Below are 23412 nucleotides of genomic sequence, written 5' to 3'. Positions count from 1 at the left end.
AAAAAAAAACCATAGAAAAATTGGAAATGAAGTGACAATTGTCAGTAAAATAAAATCTTTCCCATGGCACAGTAAAAAATGTCTCTTAATAAAGTTTCACTTATGCAAAAAGTTAGAAAATAATATACAAAAATAACATGAATCCATAAAAAAGCCAGGGAAGATTAATTTACTTTATTGCTCAAAGAAAAAGATTGCAAGCATTCCTAAACTTATTATTTTAAAAGGACAGGGGAAAGGAACATGCTTAAAAAACTACTGTCATGATGAAGTTGCACTTGATGTGCATATTTGAAAGGGTTGACCTACCTCAACAGATAACAGTTTCCAAAGATGTTCTTTTACCGCTGTTATGGAACCTGAAGTCATGATATAAAAATTCTCTTGATGAAATCTATAACTTAGTTAGACTCCGGTAATGCTACTCCATTCTCCAAGGGCCAAGGTGTTGATTCCATGGCACTTTTTATTGCCAAGGAAGAGAAAAAATACTAGCGTAGATAATGAGCTTATAATTTCAGCTGTTCGAGTATTGAGAATGCCTTCCGTCGTAATCTTTCTTTTAGGAGAATCTGGCCTAGTTGGCTAATAGAACAGATAAACAACCTGGTGGATGGATAACCAGGCAACAGATTACTGATAAAACAAAACATGTCAGCAAAGTCCTTAAGGAATCGGTCAACCCATTTTCATCTTTTAATTTGAAAATATTGACTTATTTGCCCTACTTATAGGAACCTCTTATCAGTTTTAGAATAAATGAAAAAATAATATACAGAAATTTAAATAACTAGCAAAAGAAAGATCAACATTCAATGATTCTTAAGATGTTGCAAAGTAAGAATTAATAGAAATAAAATAGTAAATGGACATTTTCTACACCTGATGCCATGCTCCACACAGACTAAAGAATGCTGCACTTTGTCAGTCTAATGTCGAAGGTAGTTCCGTTTCTGAAGGGGAAGCAGATCGTTGATCAGGTCACTCTTTCAACTTCTTAAGGGTACACTTCTGATTCCATTCTTAGTCCGAATTGTGCTTGTTCTCTAAGAAAAGAACTGTCATTCAAGATGATTGCTGAGACTGTTTCTTACGACGGAGGAGATTCGGGTTTTCAACACCCCAACAACGTCTTACTTCGGTGAAGCGCCAGTGAAGATGCATGTAGAATATTCATTTGTTGATATTTTTATTTTCATTTGTGATCATGGGAACTGCACTTCTAATATCATGCAATCCAACTAACAAATATTCCTGCTGACTGGGAGTAACTCCATGTAAGCCTCCTTGATCTATCCTTTAACCATGCGATTCCTTTAACAACCTAACCCCACAAAACAAATTAGGACCATTACCCTTATTGGCCAGACAAAGAAATCTATTCCCTGTTGCCGTTGTAACTTCCCTTTTCAAAGATTGCATTTGAATAAAAAAAAATGTGGTTACTTCTGTCTTAAGATTATTGTTATCTTCCAAAGCAGATGGTTACAATATTTTCCAACATCTATTTCAGATTGCAGGCTTTAATTCCTGTTTTCATAAGCTTTTAAGTTTTCTATTTTAGGGAACTTTCACTTAATCAAGTATATGGGAGATGACTATATTAAATAATTTGTCTCATAAAGGTAAAGTATATTTAAGCATAATAAATTAATGCCGTAATTCAGGTAGTTCTCGACTTACGACCTATGTGACTTATGACAGTTCGACTTTTACGACATTTTTTTCGGGGTGATGACGTCACAAGTCTATCGGAAATAGTACGCTACTAGGACAAATATTTCATTGGAAATAACCTTTTTTTTTCTTGTATAAAATTAAACTGATTTATCTTGGTAAGAACTGGCCTTAGCGGTATGGTTGAGCCTGCCAGGGTGGATAAACTACCCCACCGCCATTGCCCAGCCCATCATTGGGACACTCAAGCCCCTCTACTGCAGCAAAGTGCTGGACCGTCAGAAGGGATGCAAACATCGTTACCATCTTCAAGAAGGGAGACAGGGAGAACTGTAACAACTACCGGGGAATATCACCCTGGCAGGCTCAACCATACCGCTAAGGCCAGTTCTGAGAGACCAGACCAAGACTGGACCCCTATAGGCCCTCTCCTTTATTTTAAGATAGGCAAAGGCTAGGAGAAGGAAAACTCCAAAATCAAACCAAACAAGACCCCAACGGCGGAGCTTCCCAGCCCCGGCGGAAGAGGGCAATGCCTGTCGGGCAGGCAACAAGGCGGGCCTTGACATAACAAGAACCCGGCAGCCCGATGCAACCAACATCGGAGAAGCCGCCTGTCTCATATGTCTTGAGCCGCGGTGAAAATGATGTGGGCCAAGTGTGTGTGCGTGGCCGTTGCAAAGCCACGACCACCCAAAACAATATACCTAGCTACTGGCATTCTGTCGTTTCCTCCACCCTTCTTCATCTCTTTCTCACCATCATCATCATCATCACCACCAGCAAGTCCTGAGGCGACAGCACCGTGGGTGAAGGGGGCAGGCCTGGATAGCTGGAAGCCCTTAGCCCACGACTGCACTCAGGCGGCGAGTCTAAGATTCAGTCGCTCTCTGGTGACGGTGCCGTGACACCAGAGTTCGGCAGCTGGACCCGTGACTGGGCTGGCCTATTGAGGACACCGCAGCCCACCCCACATGGGGAGGCCCCTAGAAAAGGTGGGGTAAACATCGGACACGGCAAACCCGTCTGGTCAGCTCACCGCGGCTGGCGGACATCCCACTAATGCGGTCGAAATAACAAGAAAAAAATATTAACCTTAGGTGCTTGGAACATCCGCACCCTCCAAGACGTGACGAACATCAACCGCCCGGAACGACGTACAGCCCTCGTCTGCAAGGAGCTAGCCCGCTTCAATGTTGATGTGGCGGCTCTTAGCGAGACCAGACTACCCGAAGAGGGCAACATCAGGGAAGCTGGAACAGGCTACACCATCTTCTGGAAAGGCAAGGCCCTAGAGGAGCCTCGCATCCATGGTGTTGGCTTCGCCATCCGTTCCCAGCTAGTGCAGCAGCACAACCTCGCTCCCAAGGCCATCAGTGAGCGCCTGATGACTGTCCGCATCCCCATCACGCGGGACAGACATCTCACCCTGATCTCTGTCTACGCCCCGACTATGACCTCAACCGATGATAACAAAGCTGCCTTCTACACCCAGCTCGACCGCACCATCCAGGCAGTGCCCGCCAATGACAAGCTCGTTGTGCTTGGCAACTTTAATGCCCGAGTAGGCAAAGACCATCGCCTGTGGGAGGGAATCATCGGCCGCCATGGCATTGGAAATTGCAACGCAAATGGCCAACTCCTACTGGGTCTGTGTGCAGAACACCAACTTGTGGTAACCAACACCATCTTCCAGTTACCAAAGCGACAAAAGACCACATGGAGACACCCACGGTCTAAACACTGGCACACCCTGGACTACGTCCTGACCAGAGCCAGAGACCGAGGAGACGTCCGCATCACCCGATCCATGCCCGGAGCGGACGACTGCTGGACGGACCGCAGACTCCTCATCTCCCGACTCTCCGTGACGACCCTACGACCACCCAGAAGGGCACCTGACAGCGTACCACAGCAACGCTTTGATTGTAGGAAGCTCCGCAACCCACAGGTGGCACAGAACTACAAGGAGGCCTGCGAACAATACCTCGCAGACCCTGTGGGTTAGGCCACTGTCGAGCACCACTGGACCACCCTCAGAAACGCCATGGCCCGTGCCGCGGAGGAAACACTAGGCTACACCACCAAGAAACGGCAGGATTGGTTTGATGAGAATGATGCTACCATCTCTCTTCTCATTGAAACCAAACGACAAGCACGCCTGACTTTGGAAAACCAACCAACAGCAGCTAACAAATGTGCTCACAAGGTGGCTGAAGCTGGTTGCCAAAGAGGTATCCGTGAAGCCCAGAACACCTGGTGGCAAAGAAAACCTGCAGAAATACAGAGTTTCGCTGACCAACGTGACCTGCGCAGCTTCTATGCAGCAACAAAAGAAATATTTGGTCCCACACGGTCATCAGTGGGCAGCCTGAAGGACGCGGAAGGGGCCACGACCATCACCGACAGCGAGGGCATCCTGGCCAGGTGGAGGTCTCACTTTGAGAACCTCCTCAATGACCAAGCAGACACCCCAGACGATCTCTTGCGAATGACCCCGCAGCATCCCATCCGTCACTGGATGGCACTACCACCCTCCATCCATGACTTCAACAAGGCCCTGCAGCGCATGAAGCCCGGCAAAGCCCCAGGGCCAGACAACATCCCGTTGGAGCTCCTCACTCACGGTGGCCCCGGCTTGAGGAACCGTTTGATGCTCCTTATACTGAAAATATGGGAGACCAAGACCCCCCCCAGTGACTTCCGCGATGCAAACATCGTTACCATCTTCAAGAAGGGAGACAGGGAGAACTGTAACAACTACCGGGGAATATCACTACTAAGCATCGCGAGTAAGATTTTCGCTCGGATTCTCCTTGACCGCCTCCTTATTCTCGCAGAAGAAGTCCTGCCTGAGTCCCAGTGCGGCTTTCGACCTTCCCGCGGGACCATAGACATGATCTTCTGTGCGCGACAACTACAAGAGAAGAGCCTCGAACAACAACAGCCCATAATGTTCATCATCTTCTGGGATTTGAAAAAGGCCTTCGACAAAGTACCTCGACCTGCCATGTGGGCTGTCCTCAAAAGATATGGCTGCCCACCTGATTTTGTCAAGCTGGTGCGTGCCCTCCATGACGGAATGGTTGGGAGAGTCTGCCACCAGAACTCTCTTTCAGACCCATTCCCCATCAACGGCGGCCTGAAGCAGGGCTGTGTTCTGGCCCCGACGTGTTTCTCGTTATACACCGCAGCAATGCTCAACGAGATTCCCCCAGACACACCCTCAGTCGACCTACGTTTCCGCATGGATGGAGGCGCTTTCAACCTCGCTAGACTCCGCGCCAGAACCAAGACCACCTTGTGTGCAGTGCGAGAACTGCAGTATGCTGACGACAATGCCACCCCAGGTCAGACGGCAGAGGACCTGCAGTCGTTAGCTGATGCATACAACTCTGCCTACGAACGTTTTGGGATGCAAGTCAACTCAGACAAAACCAAGACCCTCGTCCAACATCCACCAGGAATGATGCTCCCCAACTTCAATACCACAGTGAATGACCAACCGTTAGAACAGGTGGACCAGTTCTCCTACCTAGGGAGCATCCTAACATCAGCTCCCACAAGCAAAAAGGACGTGGAGAACAGGATCAGGGCAGCCCACTCCGCCTTTGGCCCACTCAACTGCCGCGTATTTAACAACCACGCACTGACAATGACCACCAACATAATGGTGTTCAGGGCAGTTGTCCTCTCCACGCTCCTGTATGCATGTGAAACATGGACGCTATATAGAAACGATATTAAAATCCAAGAACGCTTCTAACAAATGAAACTGAGGCAGATCTTGAAAATCCCCTGGGAGAGCCACACCACCAACATTGATGTCTTAGAACGTGCCTCGCTGACCAGCGTGGAAGCCACCATCACCCACCACCACCTCCGCTGGATAGGACACGTGCATAGGATGGATCCATCTAGGCCCCAAAGAAAATATTCTACGGAGAACTGACCCAGGGCACCAGACCACGAGGAGCCCCGAAAATGCGCTATAAAGATCAACTAAAGCGCACCCTGGCTCTAACTGACATCGATCCTTCCTCATGGGAAGAAACAGCCAGGGACAGGAAAACCTGGAGGAGTACAGTACACCATGGCACCGTGGACTTCGAGGAGAGGAGGAGACAAAATGAGGAGGCTAGGAGGAGAAGAAGGAGAGAGCGATTAGAACAGCCCCGCCCACCACCTACCCTCCCTTGTGAACACTGTCCGCGACTCTTCAACCACAGACTAGGACTTAACAGCCACATCAGGCATAAGCACCCACCCCACAGATAGGAGGCTGATGGCTAACGACAGAACCCAATACTCGGACACGAGTGGGCGCCGACGACGATCTTGGTAAATTAGTATTTTCTTTTATTGATAATGTACTGTATCCATTTTCAGTAAAAAGTACCCTGAAAAGTTTTAATATCTGCCGAGTTCATATCTTAAGTCTGGGGACGCCATATTACCGGAGGAAAGCGACCGGGCAATACAGTGATTTCTTTCTAATAGGCTAACGGTTAGTATTAGTATTCCCATTATCGAAACATCAATCTGTATAGGTTGTTATGAGTACTACGCAGCGTAAATTTGATTCTACGCTATTTTATTTATAATCTGGTAACAGATCTATATTTATCTAAATTAAGTACACTAATAGGACAAATATTTTCTTAAAAAATATATTTCATTTTACAATATGAAAATTAAATACTTTAGCTTGATAAGTTAGCATTTTCTTCCATTTCTTGCAAGAAAAAAGAAAAGGGATTTACATATTTTGAAAGTCATTCTTTGTAGAGTTTACATTACGTGTTTTGTGACGTCATATTTCTGGCAGAAGGCGAGCTGGCAAACCAAATGTTTTCCTTTTATCGTGTTACCGAGTAATCTTATTACAGTATCCCCATCATTGAAACACTGAGTAAAGTATCAATGGTTTTAGTGGTCTGTATTAGTAGTTATGAAAATAGTACTACTTTCCGTAAATTTAAGAAAAATAGTCTGATGACGTCATATTTCTTGCAGAAATCGAATAGCAAATCAAGTGATTTCCTTATGATGTGTTACTAATGAAGAATGGCTGCAGAGTAATAGTATAGAGAAGTATGAAAGATATAGAGAGAAAAATGTGGAAGTAAAGTGCAAGGTAAGTGAGGCAAAGAGGGCAGCTGCCCTGAGGTGGGGTCAGGGATTGGGTCATTCATATGAAGAGAATAAGAAGTTTTGGAAAGAAGTGAAGAGAGTAAGGAAGGCTAGCTCAAGAATTGAAGAGACAGTGAAAGATGGAAATGGAAGGTTGTTAAAAGGAGAGGAAGCAAGAAAAAGGTGGGTGGAGTATTTTGAAAGTTTACTGAATGATGAGGATAATTGGGAGGCAGATATAATTGCTGTTGCAGGTGTTGAGGTGCCGGCAATGGGAGATGAGAATGAGAGAGATTACAAGAGAGGAAGTGAGGAGAACACTAGATGAAACGAGAGTAGGAAAAGCATCTGGTATGGATGGTGTGAGAGCAGAGATGTTAAAGGTTGGGGGTGTGACTGTACTTCAATGGTTGGTGAGATTGTTTAATATGTGTTTTGTGTTGTCAATGGTACCAGTAGATTGGTTTGTCCGTGTATTGTACCACTATATAAGGGTAAGGGAGATGTGCATGAGTGTTGTAATTCAAGGGGGTATTAGTTTGTTGAGTGTAGTTGGAAAAGTGTATGATAGAGTACTGATTAATAGGATTAAGGGTAAAACAGAGATTGCAATCTTAGAAGTACAGGGTGGTTTTAGAAGAGGTAGGGGTTGTATTAATCAGACTTTTATAGTTAGGCAGATTTGCGAGAAATATTTAGCAAAAGGTAAGGAGGTGTATGTTACGTTTATGGATCTGGAGAAGGCGTATGATAGAGTTGATAGGGAAGCAGTGTGGAATGTGATGAGGTTATATGGAGTTGGTGGAAGGTTGTTGCAAGCAGTGAAAAGTTAGGATAGGAAATGAAGTGAGCGATTGGTTTCCGGTGAGACTGGGGGTGAGACAGGGATGTGTGATGTCGCCGTGGTTGTTTAAGTTGTATGTTGATAGAGTGGTGAGAGAGGTGAATGCTCGAGTGCTTGGACGAGGATTGAAACTGGTAGACGAGAATGACCATGAATGGGAGGTAAATCAGTTGTTGTTTGCAGATGATACTGTACTGGTTGCAAACGAGGAAGAGAAGCTTTTCCGATTAATGACAGAATTTGGAAGGGTGTGTGAGAAAAGGAAGTTGACAGTTAATGTGGGTAAGAGTAAGGTTATGAGATGTAAAAAGAAGGGAAGGTGGTGCGAGGTTGAATGTCATGTTGAATGGAGAGTTACTTTAGAAGGTGGATCAGTTTAAGTACTTGGGGTCTGTTATTGTAGCAAACGGTGGAGTGGAAGCAGATGTATATCAGGGAGTGAATGAAGGATGCAAAGTGTTGGGGGCAGTTCAGGGAGTAGTAAAAAATAGAGGGTTGGGCATGAATGTAAATAGAGTTCTGTATGAGAAAGTGATTGTACCAACTGTGATGTATGGATCGGAGTTGTGGGGAATGAAAGTGACGGAGAGACAGAAATTGAATGTGTTTGAGATGAAGTGTCTAAGGAGTATGGCTGGTGTATCTCGAGTAGATAGGGTTAGGAACGAAGTGGTGAGGGTGAGAACGGGTGTAAGAAATGAGTTAGCAGCTAGAGTGGATATGAATGTGTTGAGGTGGTCTGGCTATGTTGAGAGAATGGAAAATGGCTGCCTGCTAAAGAAGGTGATGAATGCAAGAGTTGATGGGAGAAGTACATGAGGAAGGCCAAGGTTTGGGTGGATGGATGGAGTGAAGAAAGCTCTGGGTGATAGGAGGATAGATGTGAGAGAGGCAAGAGTGCGTGCTAGAAATAGGAATGAATGGCGAGCGATTGTGACGCAGTTCCAGTAGGCCCTGCTGCTTCTTCCGGTGCCTTGGATGACCGCAGAGGTAGCAGCAGTAGGGGATTCAGCGTTATGAAGCTTCATCTGTGGTGGATAACGGGGGAGGGTGGGCTGTGCCACCCTAGCAGTACCAGCCGAACTCGGTTGAGTCCCTTGTCAGGCTGGGAGGAACGTAGAGAGGAGAGGTTAACTTTTTTGTTTCATTTGTTTGATGTCGGCTACCCCCAAAAATTGGGAAAATTGGGGGAAGTGCCTTGGTATATGTATGAGTACTAATAATCCCATAATCGGAACATCAAGAATTGATACAAAGAATTTCTAATAATGTTCAAAGAAATATGAGGATTTAACAGGTTATTAAAAATCAAAATATGGAGAGAGAGAGAGAGAGAGAGAGAGAGAGAGAGAGAGAGAGAGAAACATATTCATATGATAACTAATGCTCATGTAATATTAATTATGAAGATATTTCGAATAAGAAAATTAAATAAACAACACTATGTGCGCATAATCGCATTACGGTAGCTTGACCTTGAGATCAGCTTACGCCTCCAGAAAGTAAAACCAAAGTAACTGTTGATTATTGAAATGCTCCCAAAATTGAAAAATAGCATGCAAACATGCTTTAATAAACCCAAATTGAACACAATAATTTCTAGTGAAATATGAAGGCTTAATTATAAACAAATTTAAATACTGTATGAAGCTTTAAAAATCAACTAGCCGTACGAACGCACATACACGCACACAGAAAAAGAGAGCATATTCGTATGGTTAACAATAATGCCTATAGATGAAGTATATGAAAACTATATCATGTAACATACTGGTGCTGATATAATATTCATCATGAATATATTTCAAATAAATTAACAAATTATATAAACAAAACGCCATTTGTATGTTCGCATTATCTCGATACAGTAGCGGGACCTTCAGATCAACAGCACAGCTGATCACAACTAAAGGTCAACAAAAAAAAGTTGGTATTTGTTGACTGCAAAAATGTTTCTAAAACTGAAAAATAGAATACAATAAGGATTTATTAGAGCATAAGATATACTATAGAACAAGAAAATTGAATAATGAAATAGAGTAAGAAAATATTGATAAAATATGACTTGGATGATTGCCGAGTCATAACGCACCTCAGTAAATCTACAGAAACTACACTTTTTAGTTCGACGTATGTCGAAGTCAACTTATGAATCGTCGCCTCTCGGTCCTTATCTCCATCGTAAGTCGGCGACTACTGTACCTGTATGTCTTGAGGACATTTATAAATTGGTAAAAAGTCAGCATTTAATAATTTTCAGAGAAATTGTAAACACAGGTGTTGGTCATGCCTCCATCTTTTATAGAACTTTATATTTTCTATCATCAGGGTATAATGAATATTTTCCCCTATAAAGTTCTTGGCAGACATCTTGAAAAAAAAAAAAAAATCCATTTAAGATTTGACGACAATATTGTAACCCATTTTTCTAGGATTTAATTGAGATGACATAATAAAGTTTATCTAAGTATATTAAAATACAATATGTACTGTATGTATTTTTCAATAACATAGAAAATTTATTTAAAAAAAGGCTCATTGTTACATAATGGAACGTTTTGCCAACACAGATTTGTTTGTTGAGCAGTTTATAGAGATATGAGCGGAAAAATAAAAAACAGAATTATTAATGGTTTATACTATAGCTATATAAAAAGACTGTGTATAGGTTTCCATCTCTGATGCTATCTCAGCAGCAAGGGTTCCTTCATTTCTTGACTTTGGGTTTCCTGGGCATCTTAACAGGTCTGAGATAAGGATTATCCAGTTCAGCATCTTGTGACTCATTAAGCTTGTCCTTTTCCTGAAATGTAAAAAAATATGAACATCAGAAATTTAATCAAAATAAAATGGCATTGTTATCCCCTTTGTTTTTCAACTTTACAGTAAGAGGGCACCTCTTCAGTATATCTTCTTCTAAAAACTTATAAATAGCCTTACAGGAAATGACTCCCTTTCAATGGTTAAAGGTGAGGTGAAGAAAAGACACTCAGGATAACATCTGAAGGAGAGGGTGTAATACTATCCAAGATTCATTGCCAGCTTTGACAAGCACACAATAGCCTTTTCATTTCAAATTTCTGTGAAAAATACTACCCACTTTCTTTTCTGCATTCATAGACCTTGATAATATTATTACACCCTTCCCTTCATGAAGCAACGTATCAAACTGGTTCCTGTATGATCCTATGAACCATTTCTTGATCTTCATCATACTTCGGTATTTCATTCTCAAATTCTCCATCAAAAATATTTTGAATGTTGTAATTTTGTAAGAGAGGAAAGGTAAAAAACTTTACCGTTTTTTTACATTAGAAAAGCAACATTAGATTTGGAAAAGTCAGCAGATGTGATATAAGATTTATAATCTTCGCTTGTCATTTTAGAGTTTAAATTTTACTCTTTCAATCTCTTCAATAGGATTTGAGAGAGTAAACAAGTTTTCATAACTCACAAAATGAGCAATGCTTACAAAATACTGTATAACTTACATTTTTATTTGTAATGCTATAATTCTAATACCTTGGCATCATGGGAAATAAGGACTAAAAAGTTCCAGTGTGTAAATACTTGAACAATAGGTATACAAAGAGTAATCTTTTTTTTTTTTTTTTTTTTTTTTTTGCCAAAAATGCAAAGGGTAAGGATCGTATCACCAGAGTAAAAGAGTCAGATAATCTTTCCTTATTAGCAGTACTGGAGGTAGTAAACAGTATCATGGGTTTACATTCTATTCATTCTTTTTCTTTAGTCCGGAAAAATGTGGTCTAACCCAGAACACTGCAAAAGAAATGTTTTTACTTGAAATACAACAAAATATACCTGCAGGAAATGCCTCAAAAAGGGATTTTGACGAAAGAAAAATCTATTTCTGGGCGAGGAACCTGTGTCGCCCAGTGAAATGCTCCAATAGCACCATTTTTAAGGCATAGTTATTGCTAAATATACCAGAGAAAAAAAGGATGCATGGAATGCCAGGAATAAACCCAGCTCGCTCACTCTACGAGTGTCGGTATAGTAAACTGGGGCGTGATAGAACCACGACCATAGGTCCCTCACCAGTTAGACCTCTCCCTCATCAACATCCCCTGGAACAACAAGGTGCCGTCCTACACCCGTCTGCTGCCTCCTACTACGACTATCCTTCCTCACCCCTACACCTCCTTACCCCCCTACCTCATTCATCCCAGCACCCCAAGCTTGGACCAGCCAGGGTGCGGGAAAAAGGAGAAGGGTGGATTCACTGGGAGACCCAGGTTCCTCGCCCAGGAATAGATTTTTCCTTCGTCAAAATCCCTTTTCTGGGCTCGACCTGTGTCGCTTCGTGAAATCATAACAAGAGAAATGGTCCCAAGCTTGGGAAAAGTTAAACACAAGGAACTGAAACCAAAAACAGATCACGTAAAAAGAGAGTTTAATAACTCAAAAACATAAACTATCATAAAACACAAAGTATATAATACAGTCAGATATACTGGGTAAACTCTCAAAAATGTTATTTTCCTTAGTAAAATAAATTTTTGAATATACTTACCCGATGATCATATAGCTGCATCCCTGCTGCCCGACAGAAAAAATCTACGGGAGGAATACGCCAGCGATCGCTATACAGGTGGGGGTGTATATCAACAGCGCCATCTGTCAAGTAGGTACTCAAGTACTCGATGTCAACAACGAACCAATTTTCTCCTCTGTCCCACTGGTTCTCTATTGGGGAGGAAGGGTGGGTCCTTTAATTTATGATCATCGGGTAAGTATATTCAAAAATTTATTTTACTAAGGAAAATAAAATTTTTCAATATCAAACTTACCCGATGATCATATAGCTGATTCACACCCAGGGGGGTGGGTAGAGACCAGCATAACAAGTTGACATTATGAGCTAAGTATTCCGTATTTTATTTTAGCAGTTATTCAAAATAACAAGCATAAAATAAATAAGTACCTGGTAAGAAAGACGACTTGAACAATTACTCTGCCTTTTTAAGTACGTCTTCCTTACTGAGCCTCGCGATCCTCATAGGATGCTGAGCGACTCCTAGGAGCTGAAGTATGAAGGGTTGCAACCCATACTAAAGGTCCTCATCAAAACCTTTAATCTAGGCGCTTCTCAAGAAAGGATTTTGACCACCCGCCAAATCAAGTAGGATGCGAAAGGCTTCTTAGCCTTCCGGACAACCCAAAAATATTTCAAGAGAAAGATTAAAAAGGTTCTGGAATTAGGGAATTGTAGTGGTGGAGCCCCCACCACTACTGCACTCGTTGCTACGAATGGTCCCAGAGTGTAGCAGTTCTCGTAAAGAGACTGGACATTCTTAAGATAAAAGACGCGAACACTGATTTGCTTTTCCAATAGGTTGCGTCGAATATATTTTGCAGAGATCTATTTTGTTTAAAGGCCACGGAAGTTGTGACAGCTCTAACTTCATGTGTCCTTACCTTCAGCCAAGCTTGGTCTTCCTCATTCAGAAGGGAATGAGCCTCTCGTATTAACAGTCTGATAAAAATAGGATAAAGAATTCTCTGACATAGGCAAAGATGAATTCTTAACTGAACACCATAAAGCTTCAGACGGGCCTCGTAAAGGTTTTAAAATAGAACTTAAGAGCTCTTACAGGACATAATACTCTTTTTAGTTCATTTCCAACCATATGATAAGTTTGGAATATCGAATGATATTGGTCAAGGCCGAGAAGGCAGCTCGTGTTTGGCTAGAAAACCAAGATGAAGAACATGTAGCCGTTTCGGATGAGAATCCGATGTTCTTGCTGAAGGCATGAATCTCACTGACTCTTTTAGCTGTGGTTAAGCATATCAGGAAAAGTGTCTTAAAGGTGAGATCATTCAGGGAGGCTGATTGAAGTGGTTCGAACCTGTCTAACATAAGGAATCTTAGAACCACGTCTAAATTCCAACCAGGTGTAACCAAACGACGCTCCTTCGTGGTCTCAAAAGACTTAAGGAGGTCCTGTAGATCTTTATTGTTGGAAAGATCTAAGCCTCTGTGACGGAAGACTGATGCCAACATGCTTCTGTAACCCTTGAGTGGGAGCTGAAAGAGATCGCTCTTTCCTCAGATATAAGAGGAAGTCAGCTATTTGAGTTACAGAGGTACTGGTCGAGGAAACGGATACTGACTTGCACCAGTTTCGAAAGATTTCCCACTTCGATTGGTAGACTCTAAGGGTGGATGTTCTCCTTGCTCTAGCAATCGCTCTGGTTGCCTCCTTCGAAAAACCTCTAGTTCTCGAGAGTATTTCGATACTCTGGAGGCAGTGAGACGAAGAGCGTGGAGGCCTTGGAGTACCTTCTTTACGCGTGGCAGACGTAGCAGGTCCACCCTTAGGGGAAGAGTTCTGGGAACGTCTACTAGCCATCGAAGTACCTCGGTAAGTTATTCTCTCGCGGGCCAGAGGGGAGCAATTAGCGTCCACTTGTCCCTTCGTGAGAGGCGAACTTCTGCAGTACCTTGTTGACAATCTAGAACGGAGGGAATGCATATAGATCTAGATGAGACCAATCAAGTAGAAAGGCATCTAAAAGAACTACTGCTGGGTCCGGGATAGGTGAGCAAAGTATTGAGAGCCTCTTGGACATCGAGGTTGCGAAGAGATCTATGGTTGGCTGGCCCCAGGAGACCCAAAGTCTCTTGCATACATCCTAGTGGAGGGTCCAATATGTTGGAATTATTGTCCCTTCCTACTGAGACAGTCTGCTAAGACATTCAAGTTGCCTTGGAAGAAACTTGTTACTAGTGAAGAGTCTAGACCTGTTGAACAGGAGAGGAGGTCACTTGCGAACTCGTACCATGTCAGAGAGTAGGTCCCTCCTTGCTAGGAGATGTACATCAAAGCAGGGAGTTGACCGTGTTCACCTCCACTACTTTGCCTTGAAGGAGAGACCTGAAGCTTTTCCAGGTCAGACGTACTGCCAGAAGCTTCTTGCAGTTGAAATGCATTGTCTTTTGACTCGAGTTCCATAATCCCGAGCATTCCCTACCGCCTAAGGTCGCACCCCAGCCTACGTCCGATGCGTCTGAGAAGAGAACGTGGTTGGGAGTCTGAACAGTCAGGGGAAAACCCTATCAAAGGTTGATAAAGTCCTTTCATCCAGTCAGACCAGACTTATCTTCCGGAAACCGGGATCTAGACCGCTTCTAGCGTCTTGTCCTTTTCCAGTGAAGAGCTAGATGAAACTGAAGAGGACGGAGGTGTAGTCTTCCAAGTGACACCAATTGAACCACGGATGACAGTGTCTTAACCAGACTCATCCACAGCCTGACAGGGCCGCGTTCCTTCTTCAGCATCTTCTGGATGGATAGCAGGGCTGGGAGTTGATCGTCTTGTTCAGCCATGTCCTCATCAGAGGGTTCCTCATCCGAAACTGATGAGGAAACGGCAACGGAGTGGGCAACGTCTGACTCGCTGAATCCGGTCGCACTGGCGGATGCGTGACGGAGCCGGACACAAGATCATGGTACTGCACAGTCTGTGAACTGTCAACCATGGGGAAGCGAGGAAGTACAGCGACAACCCGAAACTGTCTAGACTGTCTGGGTTGTGCAGACAACCCCTATCGGGTTGCTGAGGTTGCCGCACTGCGTCACAACAAGTCACCTCTGCTGGTTGTTGAACGTCTTCCTAGTGACACACTGAACGTCCACAACCACCTCCGAGAGTCGCTTAACGTTAACGTGCGACTGGCAACCCACACTGGGTCGCACCGGAGGAGGAATCATCTCAACTGGCGGACGTGAGTAGGAAATCTCAGCGTCAACAGGGCGTACAACCAACCGGTAGGAAGGTTGTTGGCAAGAAGGTTCTTCTCCGTAAAAAATCCTCTATCAAGGACTAAGCTTGGACTGCATGTCTTGCAACAAAGCCCAAGGTCTATGGGAGCAGGTGTGGCAACAGACGGGGTTAGCGACTGAAGCGGAACCATTTACCCTCCCTGGAAGCATGTTATGCTTTAATTAAAGTCCATAGGAGGCTAAGCAGCTTAAGGCTCCTCTCCAAATGACAGAGTCCTCAAGGGAATATCAGAAGGAGGGAGAACAGCACTTTCTCATCTACAGGAACCATGTCCGAGAAAAGCTAGGTTATCTCAGTGAGGGTTTCACTGGTGCATAAGCAGCAGACCAGAAGGCAACGTTATGAAACTGCTTGACAGTCTGTGAACTGTCAAAAACTGAACTGTCAACCACAACAGGAGCGTGAGGACATACAGCACTGGTGTATTAGTAGCAGACCAGAAGGCAACGTCATGTAACTGTTTGACAGTCTGTGAGTTGGCAACAACCAAAGTTGTGTGGGGAAGCCTCAACTCCTGACTGACTAGTTGCTGCGGGCGAGTGGCGGTAACCACAGTGTGTTGCGGAGGCTGACACACCGTGTCAAAACACGGCAGCTTGTGGTAGCTCACGCACGGCAACGGAGTGCTCCGTGTGTCTGTGGGAGTCATCATACGTCTGGCAGGGTTGACTGTGCATGGGTGGAGGAGCTCTCACAACAAGAGTGTGGGAGCAGGCAGCCATGCCGGGCGCACAACCGTGGTAGGCTGTAGGCCCACGGGTGCATCGTCAACCTTCTCCGCAGTCGGAGTGTGGGAGCTGGCAACAACAAAAGCGGAGTGCTGGTGCGTGGGAGGGACTGCCGTGGGTTGCGGAGCATGCCGCATTGTGGCAAAACACGGCAGCTTGACAGCACCTTCCCACTGCTGATGCGGAAGCTCACGCATGTCAACGGAGGGTGCAGCATGAACATGCGCCTGGCAGGGTCGACTGCGCATCGGAGGTGGAGCTCTCACAGGTGGAGTGTGGGAGCAGGCAGCCGCAGTATCTGCTGAGCGCACAACCGAGGCAGGTTGTAGGTTAACAGGTGCATTGTCAACCTTCTCAGCACGATACTCCTGCATGAAGGAAGCAAGCTGAGACTGCATAGTCTGCAGCATGGACCACTAGGGTCTACAAAAGAAGGCAACAAACGGAGCTACTGTCCGTTGTGACTGAGGGTCTAAAACAGCTGGTGCGGCAACAGACGGAGTTACTGCCTGTTGCGGTACCACCTTGCCTCTCTTGGGAGGTGTGCAGTCGTCGGATGACTGGAGCGAGTCCGAACTGACCCAGTGGCTACACCTAGGCCGTTGGACTTGCGCGGAAGGGACCGACTTGCACTTAAAGCTGCAAGATTTGGTCCATGGTATCTGCGAGAAACCTCTTCCGCAGACGAGGAATAAATGGGCTCTCTCGTCTTTATGTGGGTGGGGCGATCACGTCGGCAACGTGTGTAGATACACCCGAAACCACCGAGGGAAACGTCTGTTCGTCGATCAAGGCCCATGGAACCCATAAGTCCTTCGACATTACTTCTCCCCTGGGCTTGGGAGCTTGTAAGAGGTATCGGACTAGGTGAACAACTGGCACGAACAGACGAACCTCGAACGCAACACTGTAACACTTTGCGCATATCACTTTATCACTTTTCATTTTCTGTTTGCACTTATTTCACTGAAATCGAAACTTTAAGTGATTTGTACCTGAAACACGCAATCCTATCCTTCATTAAAAGGTAGTAATTGCGAAAACAGTTTTACAATGCAACAGAAAAACATAATGAAAGATAAAGAATTCAGTGGCTGGAAAAGAGACTAAACACTAGATCAAATAAACTACGTTTAAAATCTCTCACCGCATAAAGCCTGGGAACAAGAATAAAACTCTAGAAACGTTTTACCTTCTTCCCCTACAGCGACTAGGGAGAAGAGTGAAAAACGAGAACAACGTTACCCGCTTGAACGAAACGTTTATTCTCCTCTCTCTCCCTCCGTCTCTATCTCTCTCTCTCTTCTCTCTTGACTTATAACCTGAGAGAAGAGCCCAATAATATATATCGTTAAAACATATTATTTGCTAAAGGAAAAAACTGAAAGGCTTCCCAAAAAGTTCCTTTATTAGAATTAAAACCACTTAAGCTAAGAAAGAATGAACGAAACGCCAGAATCGGTTCACTCCCACTGCAACGTGAAACCGTGAAATACTCTCTCTCTATCGTAACGATAGAGCGCATGTTGAACGTTCCGAACGTCAACAACTGCGGAGACCAAACTAAACGTTAGTTCATCTTTGAAAACAGTACGAGACTATCAAAGAAATTCTTTCAAAAACATTCTTAAAAGGAAAATACGACATGACGGGCTCAATGTTAATTAACTTCGGTTCCAAGTAAGGACCGCCTACTATTAGGAAAAGTCGCATATAAACAAACATAAAAATCAATTTTATAAGTTTATAATAAATGGAAAGTTAATCGAAGAGGCCTACAAAGGCGGAGAGATACAAAATAAATAGATCCACAACTCGTTAAGCAAAATTACCAAAAACCCAAACACACTCCCGTCTAAGGGAAGGGTCGGCCAATTAAAAGTGAGAGTCCATACTCTCTTCGTCACCAACACTTCCGTCTAAGGGAAGGGTCGGCCATTTAAAAGTGAAGGAGAGTCCATACTCTCTTCGTCACCATAATTAAAATCTATCCAAAACGAGTTCAAGTTTTGAAATGAAGATAAAGCCCCCTGCATAGCGAAAGCTCAAAACTGGAATAGTGTACTTCACCAAATCGTTGTGAAAACAAATCCAGTTAGGGACGGCGTATTCAGTAGGTCTTGCCTGTGGCACGACAGAGGGAAAAATTGGTTCGTTGTTGACATCGAGTACTTGAGTACCTACTTGACAGATGGCGCTGTTGATATACACCCCCACCTGTATAGCGATCGCTGGCGTATTCCTCCCGTAGATTTTTTCTGTCGGGCAGCAGGGATGCAGCTATATGATCATCGGATAAGTTTGATATTGAAAAATCCAAATTGTAATTAGAACAAATGAAATTACAAATGCAAAGTATACAACGTAAACAGAGGGTAGGGTGCAAATCAAAATCACAACAAAAGGATGGTAGGGAGAGTTGGCAAGGCAGGTTAAATCCACTCCTTAAGGAGACAAGATCAAAAAGAAAAAAAGGGGTTGAAAGAAAATAGGACCTAGATACAATGGTTCTTCTATATCCGGAGGAACTATATCCCAACTGCCACTGTCACAAATTTAAGGGCCTCCAAGGATTTTAAATAGTGACGTTTAAAGACTGTAGGAGATTTCCAACCGGTGTACCGTTTCAAATCTTCAAAATTCATGTGATGGAAATAATTAACTGAAGTCGCCACTGCCCAGACATCATGGGCATGAGGGACTGAAAGAGGATTGGCTTGTTTAATGAAATAAAGCATTGCTGCCTAATCCCCTTCAGGGAAAGAGTTCCACCACGTTCCCGAATAAACAAAGGGCCTGAAGATGTAATAGAAGTTCTATGCAAATAAGCTTTGAGAGTGTAAACAGGACACAGAGAGGGATCCTGAGATAGTGGAACAATTTTCCACGGGGTCCATCAAGACTGGGGATCCTCATTTTTACCCAAGAACCGCCTATCCAGTGAGAGCAAGATCTCCCCAGACGGAAGAAAATCAATGTGGCCCGGTTCTCCCGATAAAGCTGATAGCTCAGATATTCTGGCTCCGGAAGCTAAACTCAACAAAAATAATGTTTTACGAAGGAGCGTTATGTAGGACCAAGAGTCATTATCAGTGTCAGAAGCCAATTTAAGGACATCCTTGAGAAACCAAGAAACTGCGTTAGGACGTGTTGCTGGTTTCAGTCTAGCACAAACTTTGGGAATGGATGAGAACTAGGAATCCGTAAGATCAATATTAAACCCAAATTGAAATATCCTCTTAAAAGCGGATTTAATCGTGGTAATGGTACTAGCAGCTAGTCCCCTTCAAACAAAGTTCGAAAAAAGATAACTACCAGATTGGGAGTCATCGTCTGAACATCCGAGTCTCTTAGAAACTTTGCCAACTTCTTAACAGCAGAATTATACAGTACTGCCAAAGGGTAGAATCCCTCTTATCCGATTCCAGGAACAAAGTGTTAAGAGGATCGATAGCAGCATCTTTCTGAGCAGCAAATTTCATGAGGCCCATAAAGTTAGGGCATTCAGAATTCCTGAGGAAGCTGACACACTGCGAGTTTGTACTGTTTGAGTCAGCAATGGGTTGGGAATCCGTTGAGAATGGAGACCTAGCTCCGCCAGGAGAGGAAACCAATTGCTCTTCAGCCAGTTGGGAGCCATGGGGGCAACCTGACCTTGGAAGGAACGGAGCCTGTTCAAAACTTTCATCATGTTGACCGGAGGACACAGATAGAACCTCTGCCAGGTGTTCCAGTCGAGTGACATGGCATCCGTGGCATAAGCCAGAGGTTCCAGGTTGGGGGCTACGTAACACCAGAGTTTGTGGTTGGAATTCAAGGCGAAGAGGTCCACCTGAAGATCTGGAACCTGCTTGCAAATCCAACGGAACGACTGTCAGTCCAGGGACCATTCCGATTCCAGGGGAGTCATCCGAGATAGGGCATCGGCCACGACGTTTCTGACGCCCTCTAGGTGAACTGCTGACAAATGCCAATGGTTCTTTGTTGCCAAGGAAAAGATGGCAATCATCACCTGATTGATGTAACCGGACTTGGAGCCTCCCCTGTTGATGCAATGAACTACCACTGCACTGTCCAGAACTAACCTGATATGTTGATTCTGGGATGAGGAGAGCCTCTTTAGGGTCAAGAAGACGGCCATGGCTTCCAGAATATTGATATGCATTTGACGAAAGGTCGTTGACCACAAACCCTGTACTTCCTTGAACGGGGAATAACCCCCCCACCCGGTGAGGGAGGCGTCCGTATGGACTACCAACGCCGGCGGAGGGTACTGAAGGGGTACCGACTTTGTCAAATTCTTGACCTTTGTCCATGGGAGAAGTCTTTTCTTGAGAATACAGTGAACCCTCGTTTATCGCGGTAGATAGGTTCCAGACCCGGCCGCGATAGGTGAAAATCCGCGAAGTAGTGACACCATATTTACCTATTTATTTAACATGTATATTCAGACTTTTAAAACCTTCCCTTGTACGTAGTACTGTTAACAAACTACCCTTTAATATACAGAACACTTAATGCATGTACTAACGTACCCTAAACTAAAACAGGCACAAATATTAAGGGCGACTTTATATCATGCGTTTCCTAAACACGCCAAAAAGCACGATAAAAAATGGCAACCAATGTTTTGTTTACGTTTATCTCTGATTATAATGAAGAAACAAACGCATTTACACATCTGTGTATAGATTAGTTTCTGCATCGATTATATTGATTATTCAGTACAGTATGTTGATTTGGTTATTACTAATGTTTTACTTAATTTTTCTTAGGACTTCCAAATGAAATGTTTTTCTTTATGAGACGGTCAGCATATGGAACTTGTCGCATTGAATGAAAGTACAGTATTCAAACGAGACAGGTCTAAAATGACCATTCGTTTGGCGGAGTCTTTCTTTGGCACGCTGAATAAGCGACCTTGAAATTTTAAGCGCCTGACCTGTTGAACCGCATTTTTGAGAAGATTTTGGGAGAAATCGGTGAGTTCCGCCGTTGGACTCTGATAAAAAGCGACCGGTGGAGGGGGTCCTCGAATCTAACTCCACCCTAACCCGTTGGAAACAATGCTGTGTACCCAACTGCTGAAGGTCCAATTCTTCCGAAATAAATATAGCCTCCCCCCTACCTGCGGATCTTCATTGGGTTGCCGATGGCCTGCCACCACGGCTCCCACGGGATCCCCGGCCCCTTCCAGAGACTCGACCACCTCCCCTGTAGCGAAAGGGTCCTCTAGATCTACTTCCTCTCGGCTGCCTACTATATCCCTGAATCAGGCCCTGGGATTCAAAGGCAGGATTAAAAGCCTGCGAAGTGGAGAAGGAAGTCGAAGGCTGAGATTGCTGGCTCACCAGCACAAACTGCTGTTGGGCTGAGGCTTAGAGGGGGATGCATGCCTCACCTGAGAGACAGGTACTGCCTGAACCACAGGTTGGGGTTGGGAACCCTGAAAAGAAGAAACCGTCTCGCCTTTTTCCTACCTTTCAATTGCGAGATAGCGGAGTCAAACTTCCTCTTAGGGACAAGACCCCACCTAACACAAAGGGTCTGATTGACTCGAGCTGCCTCACAGAGAACAGCGTTGACCATATCTTCAGGAAAAAGATCTGCCCTCCAGACCGAGGCCTTGATCAACCTGTTTACGGCATGCTCGGCGAGCGACAGCGAAGTCATAAATATCACACTGATGCGTGTGAAGTAGAGACTTAGTAAGGATCTCAAACAGAGCCTTATCCGCACACACTAAGGAAGACATTTCTGCCATAGTAACTGAATTAAGAGATCTACTCAATCGGACTCGAGCCTCATACAGTACTCAGTCCGAATCAAAGAATCAGGCAATCGAGGAAGATGTTCACTGAACTGTGTCGTAGCACAGTCCGTGAAGGTCGACGGAGCATCAATCCAGCAATCTTGGTCTCCTGGGAAAAGCAAAGAAGTCAAATTGGTTTCCGGAAGTTGAGGCATAGGCTTATCCTCCATGGCCGCCGCCAAGGTAAGATCCGCCACTTCTGGTGGTGCACGGAGTAGGAGTGAGCTCCTCGACGACAAACATTGTATACGTGCCTTTGTGAGGAGTCAACTTCGTATTCACACATTCTCACTAATTGAGGGTCTGGACCCAGGCGGACTGAGCCTGCTCCTTAGGGAAAATAATAGTCTCCCTCAGCACCTTATCCACCCTAACCAGCGCCTCATCTGTCAAGCGGGTGTAACCTGGGAATGGGAACTGCAAACCCGGCGGATAAAACTCAAAGTCCTCCACCGGACGGGTACCACAACCTTCAATCGTCAACATGCCCTCTGAAAATGGGGCATGGTGAGCCAACCTCCATGGGTTGCTCTTCACAAGAGCCGGGAGCTTTGATGCATCCGGGACCACATTCTGCTGTCGTTGTGGGAGGCCGGATCTCAAAAGTCTCCATCATGGACTCCTGATTCTGCAGTCACTGGCCGAAAGAGTTCATGGATTGGAGTTGGTCAGCAATAGGACCAATATGGGATTGCAAAATGCTCCCCTTTCTCCATTAACTGACTCGAAAAGGCTACTGGGTCAAAAGCCAATTCCGGAAACTTGGCTTTTGAACCCCTCGCTCTCGAGCCTTGAGCGTCGGAGAAATCTTTTCCAAGACCGGCCGTCGTCGACCAGCCGAGGATGTCTTGATGGAAAGAGACTTAAGGATTTTGGAAGACTTACTAACCTTAGGTAAAGTCTTTGTAACATGCTTAAGCTGAGGAACAACATAAAACCCTGAAAAGAAGTATCAGAAGAAGAGAGAGAATGAGCTAGACTAAGGAAAGGCACCTTAGACGCCACCGCTGCTGATATCTTGGCATTAGGGTAAAGGAGGGAACACATTTCCTCCGACAAAACATAAGGCGGTTTGGCCTTAACATTACGGCCAAAACCACCAACCCAGGTCTTGAGGGTCGCAAGGGAAGCGCTCTTGACGGCGGAGGAAGCCTGAAAGAGATAGACCCGGATCAAAACATAGAAAGGTGATGCAGGGAAAAAAGAAATCAATATCATTTCGAATTCAGTATGTATCAAAATATTATCCCCACATAAAAGTAATCAATGTCACAACAAGTCTAAAGCAGACAGAAAAGATACATACCGAATCACTAGTCAAATCAGAGACCAGGGCATAACAAATCTCACACCCATCCGGATATCAGACTAACAGATCGCCCACCGGGACCGCACACCTGGCATGAG

General features: G+C 44.5%; 2 protein-coding genes across 3 annotated transcripts in view; both read right to left on the bottom strand.

Annotated features, from left to right (window-relative positions):
• Positions 1-23412, bottom strand: part of LOC137624350 (equilibrative nucleoside transporter 1-like) — a 788303-nt gene that overhangs the window by 749956 nt on the left and 14935 nt on the right. The gene's annotated exons all lie outside the window — the stretch shown is intronic.
• The window catches only part of Taf8 (TBP-associated factor 8), a 670932-nt gene continuing 657627 nt past the window's right edge, over positions 10108-23412 (bottom strand). For both annotated transcript variants that reach the window (XM_068355045.1, XM_068355044.1), the window contains one exon: positions 10108-10457. In XM_068355045.1, the coding sequence (XP_068211146.1) occupies positions 10362-10457 (96 nt within the window). In that variant the 3' untranslated portion in view covers positions 10108-10361. The remainder of the gene's footprint in view (positions 10458-23412) is intronic.

This window comes from Palaemon carinicauda, chromosome 31 (genome assembly GCF_036898095.1).
Source record: "Palaemon carinicauda isolate YSFRI2023 chromosome 31, ASM3689809v2, whole genome shotgun sequence".
Lineage (NCBI taxonomy): Eukaryota > Metazoa > Arthropoda > Malacostraca > Decapoda > Palaemonidae > Palaemon > Palaemon carinicauda.
Note: the sequence above shows the minus strand (reverse complement) of the source record. Positions and strands in the feature narration are given on the sequence as shown.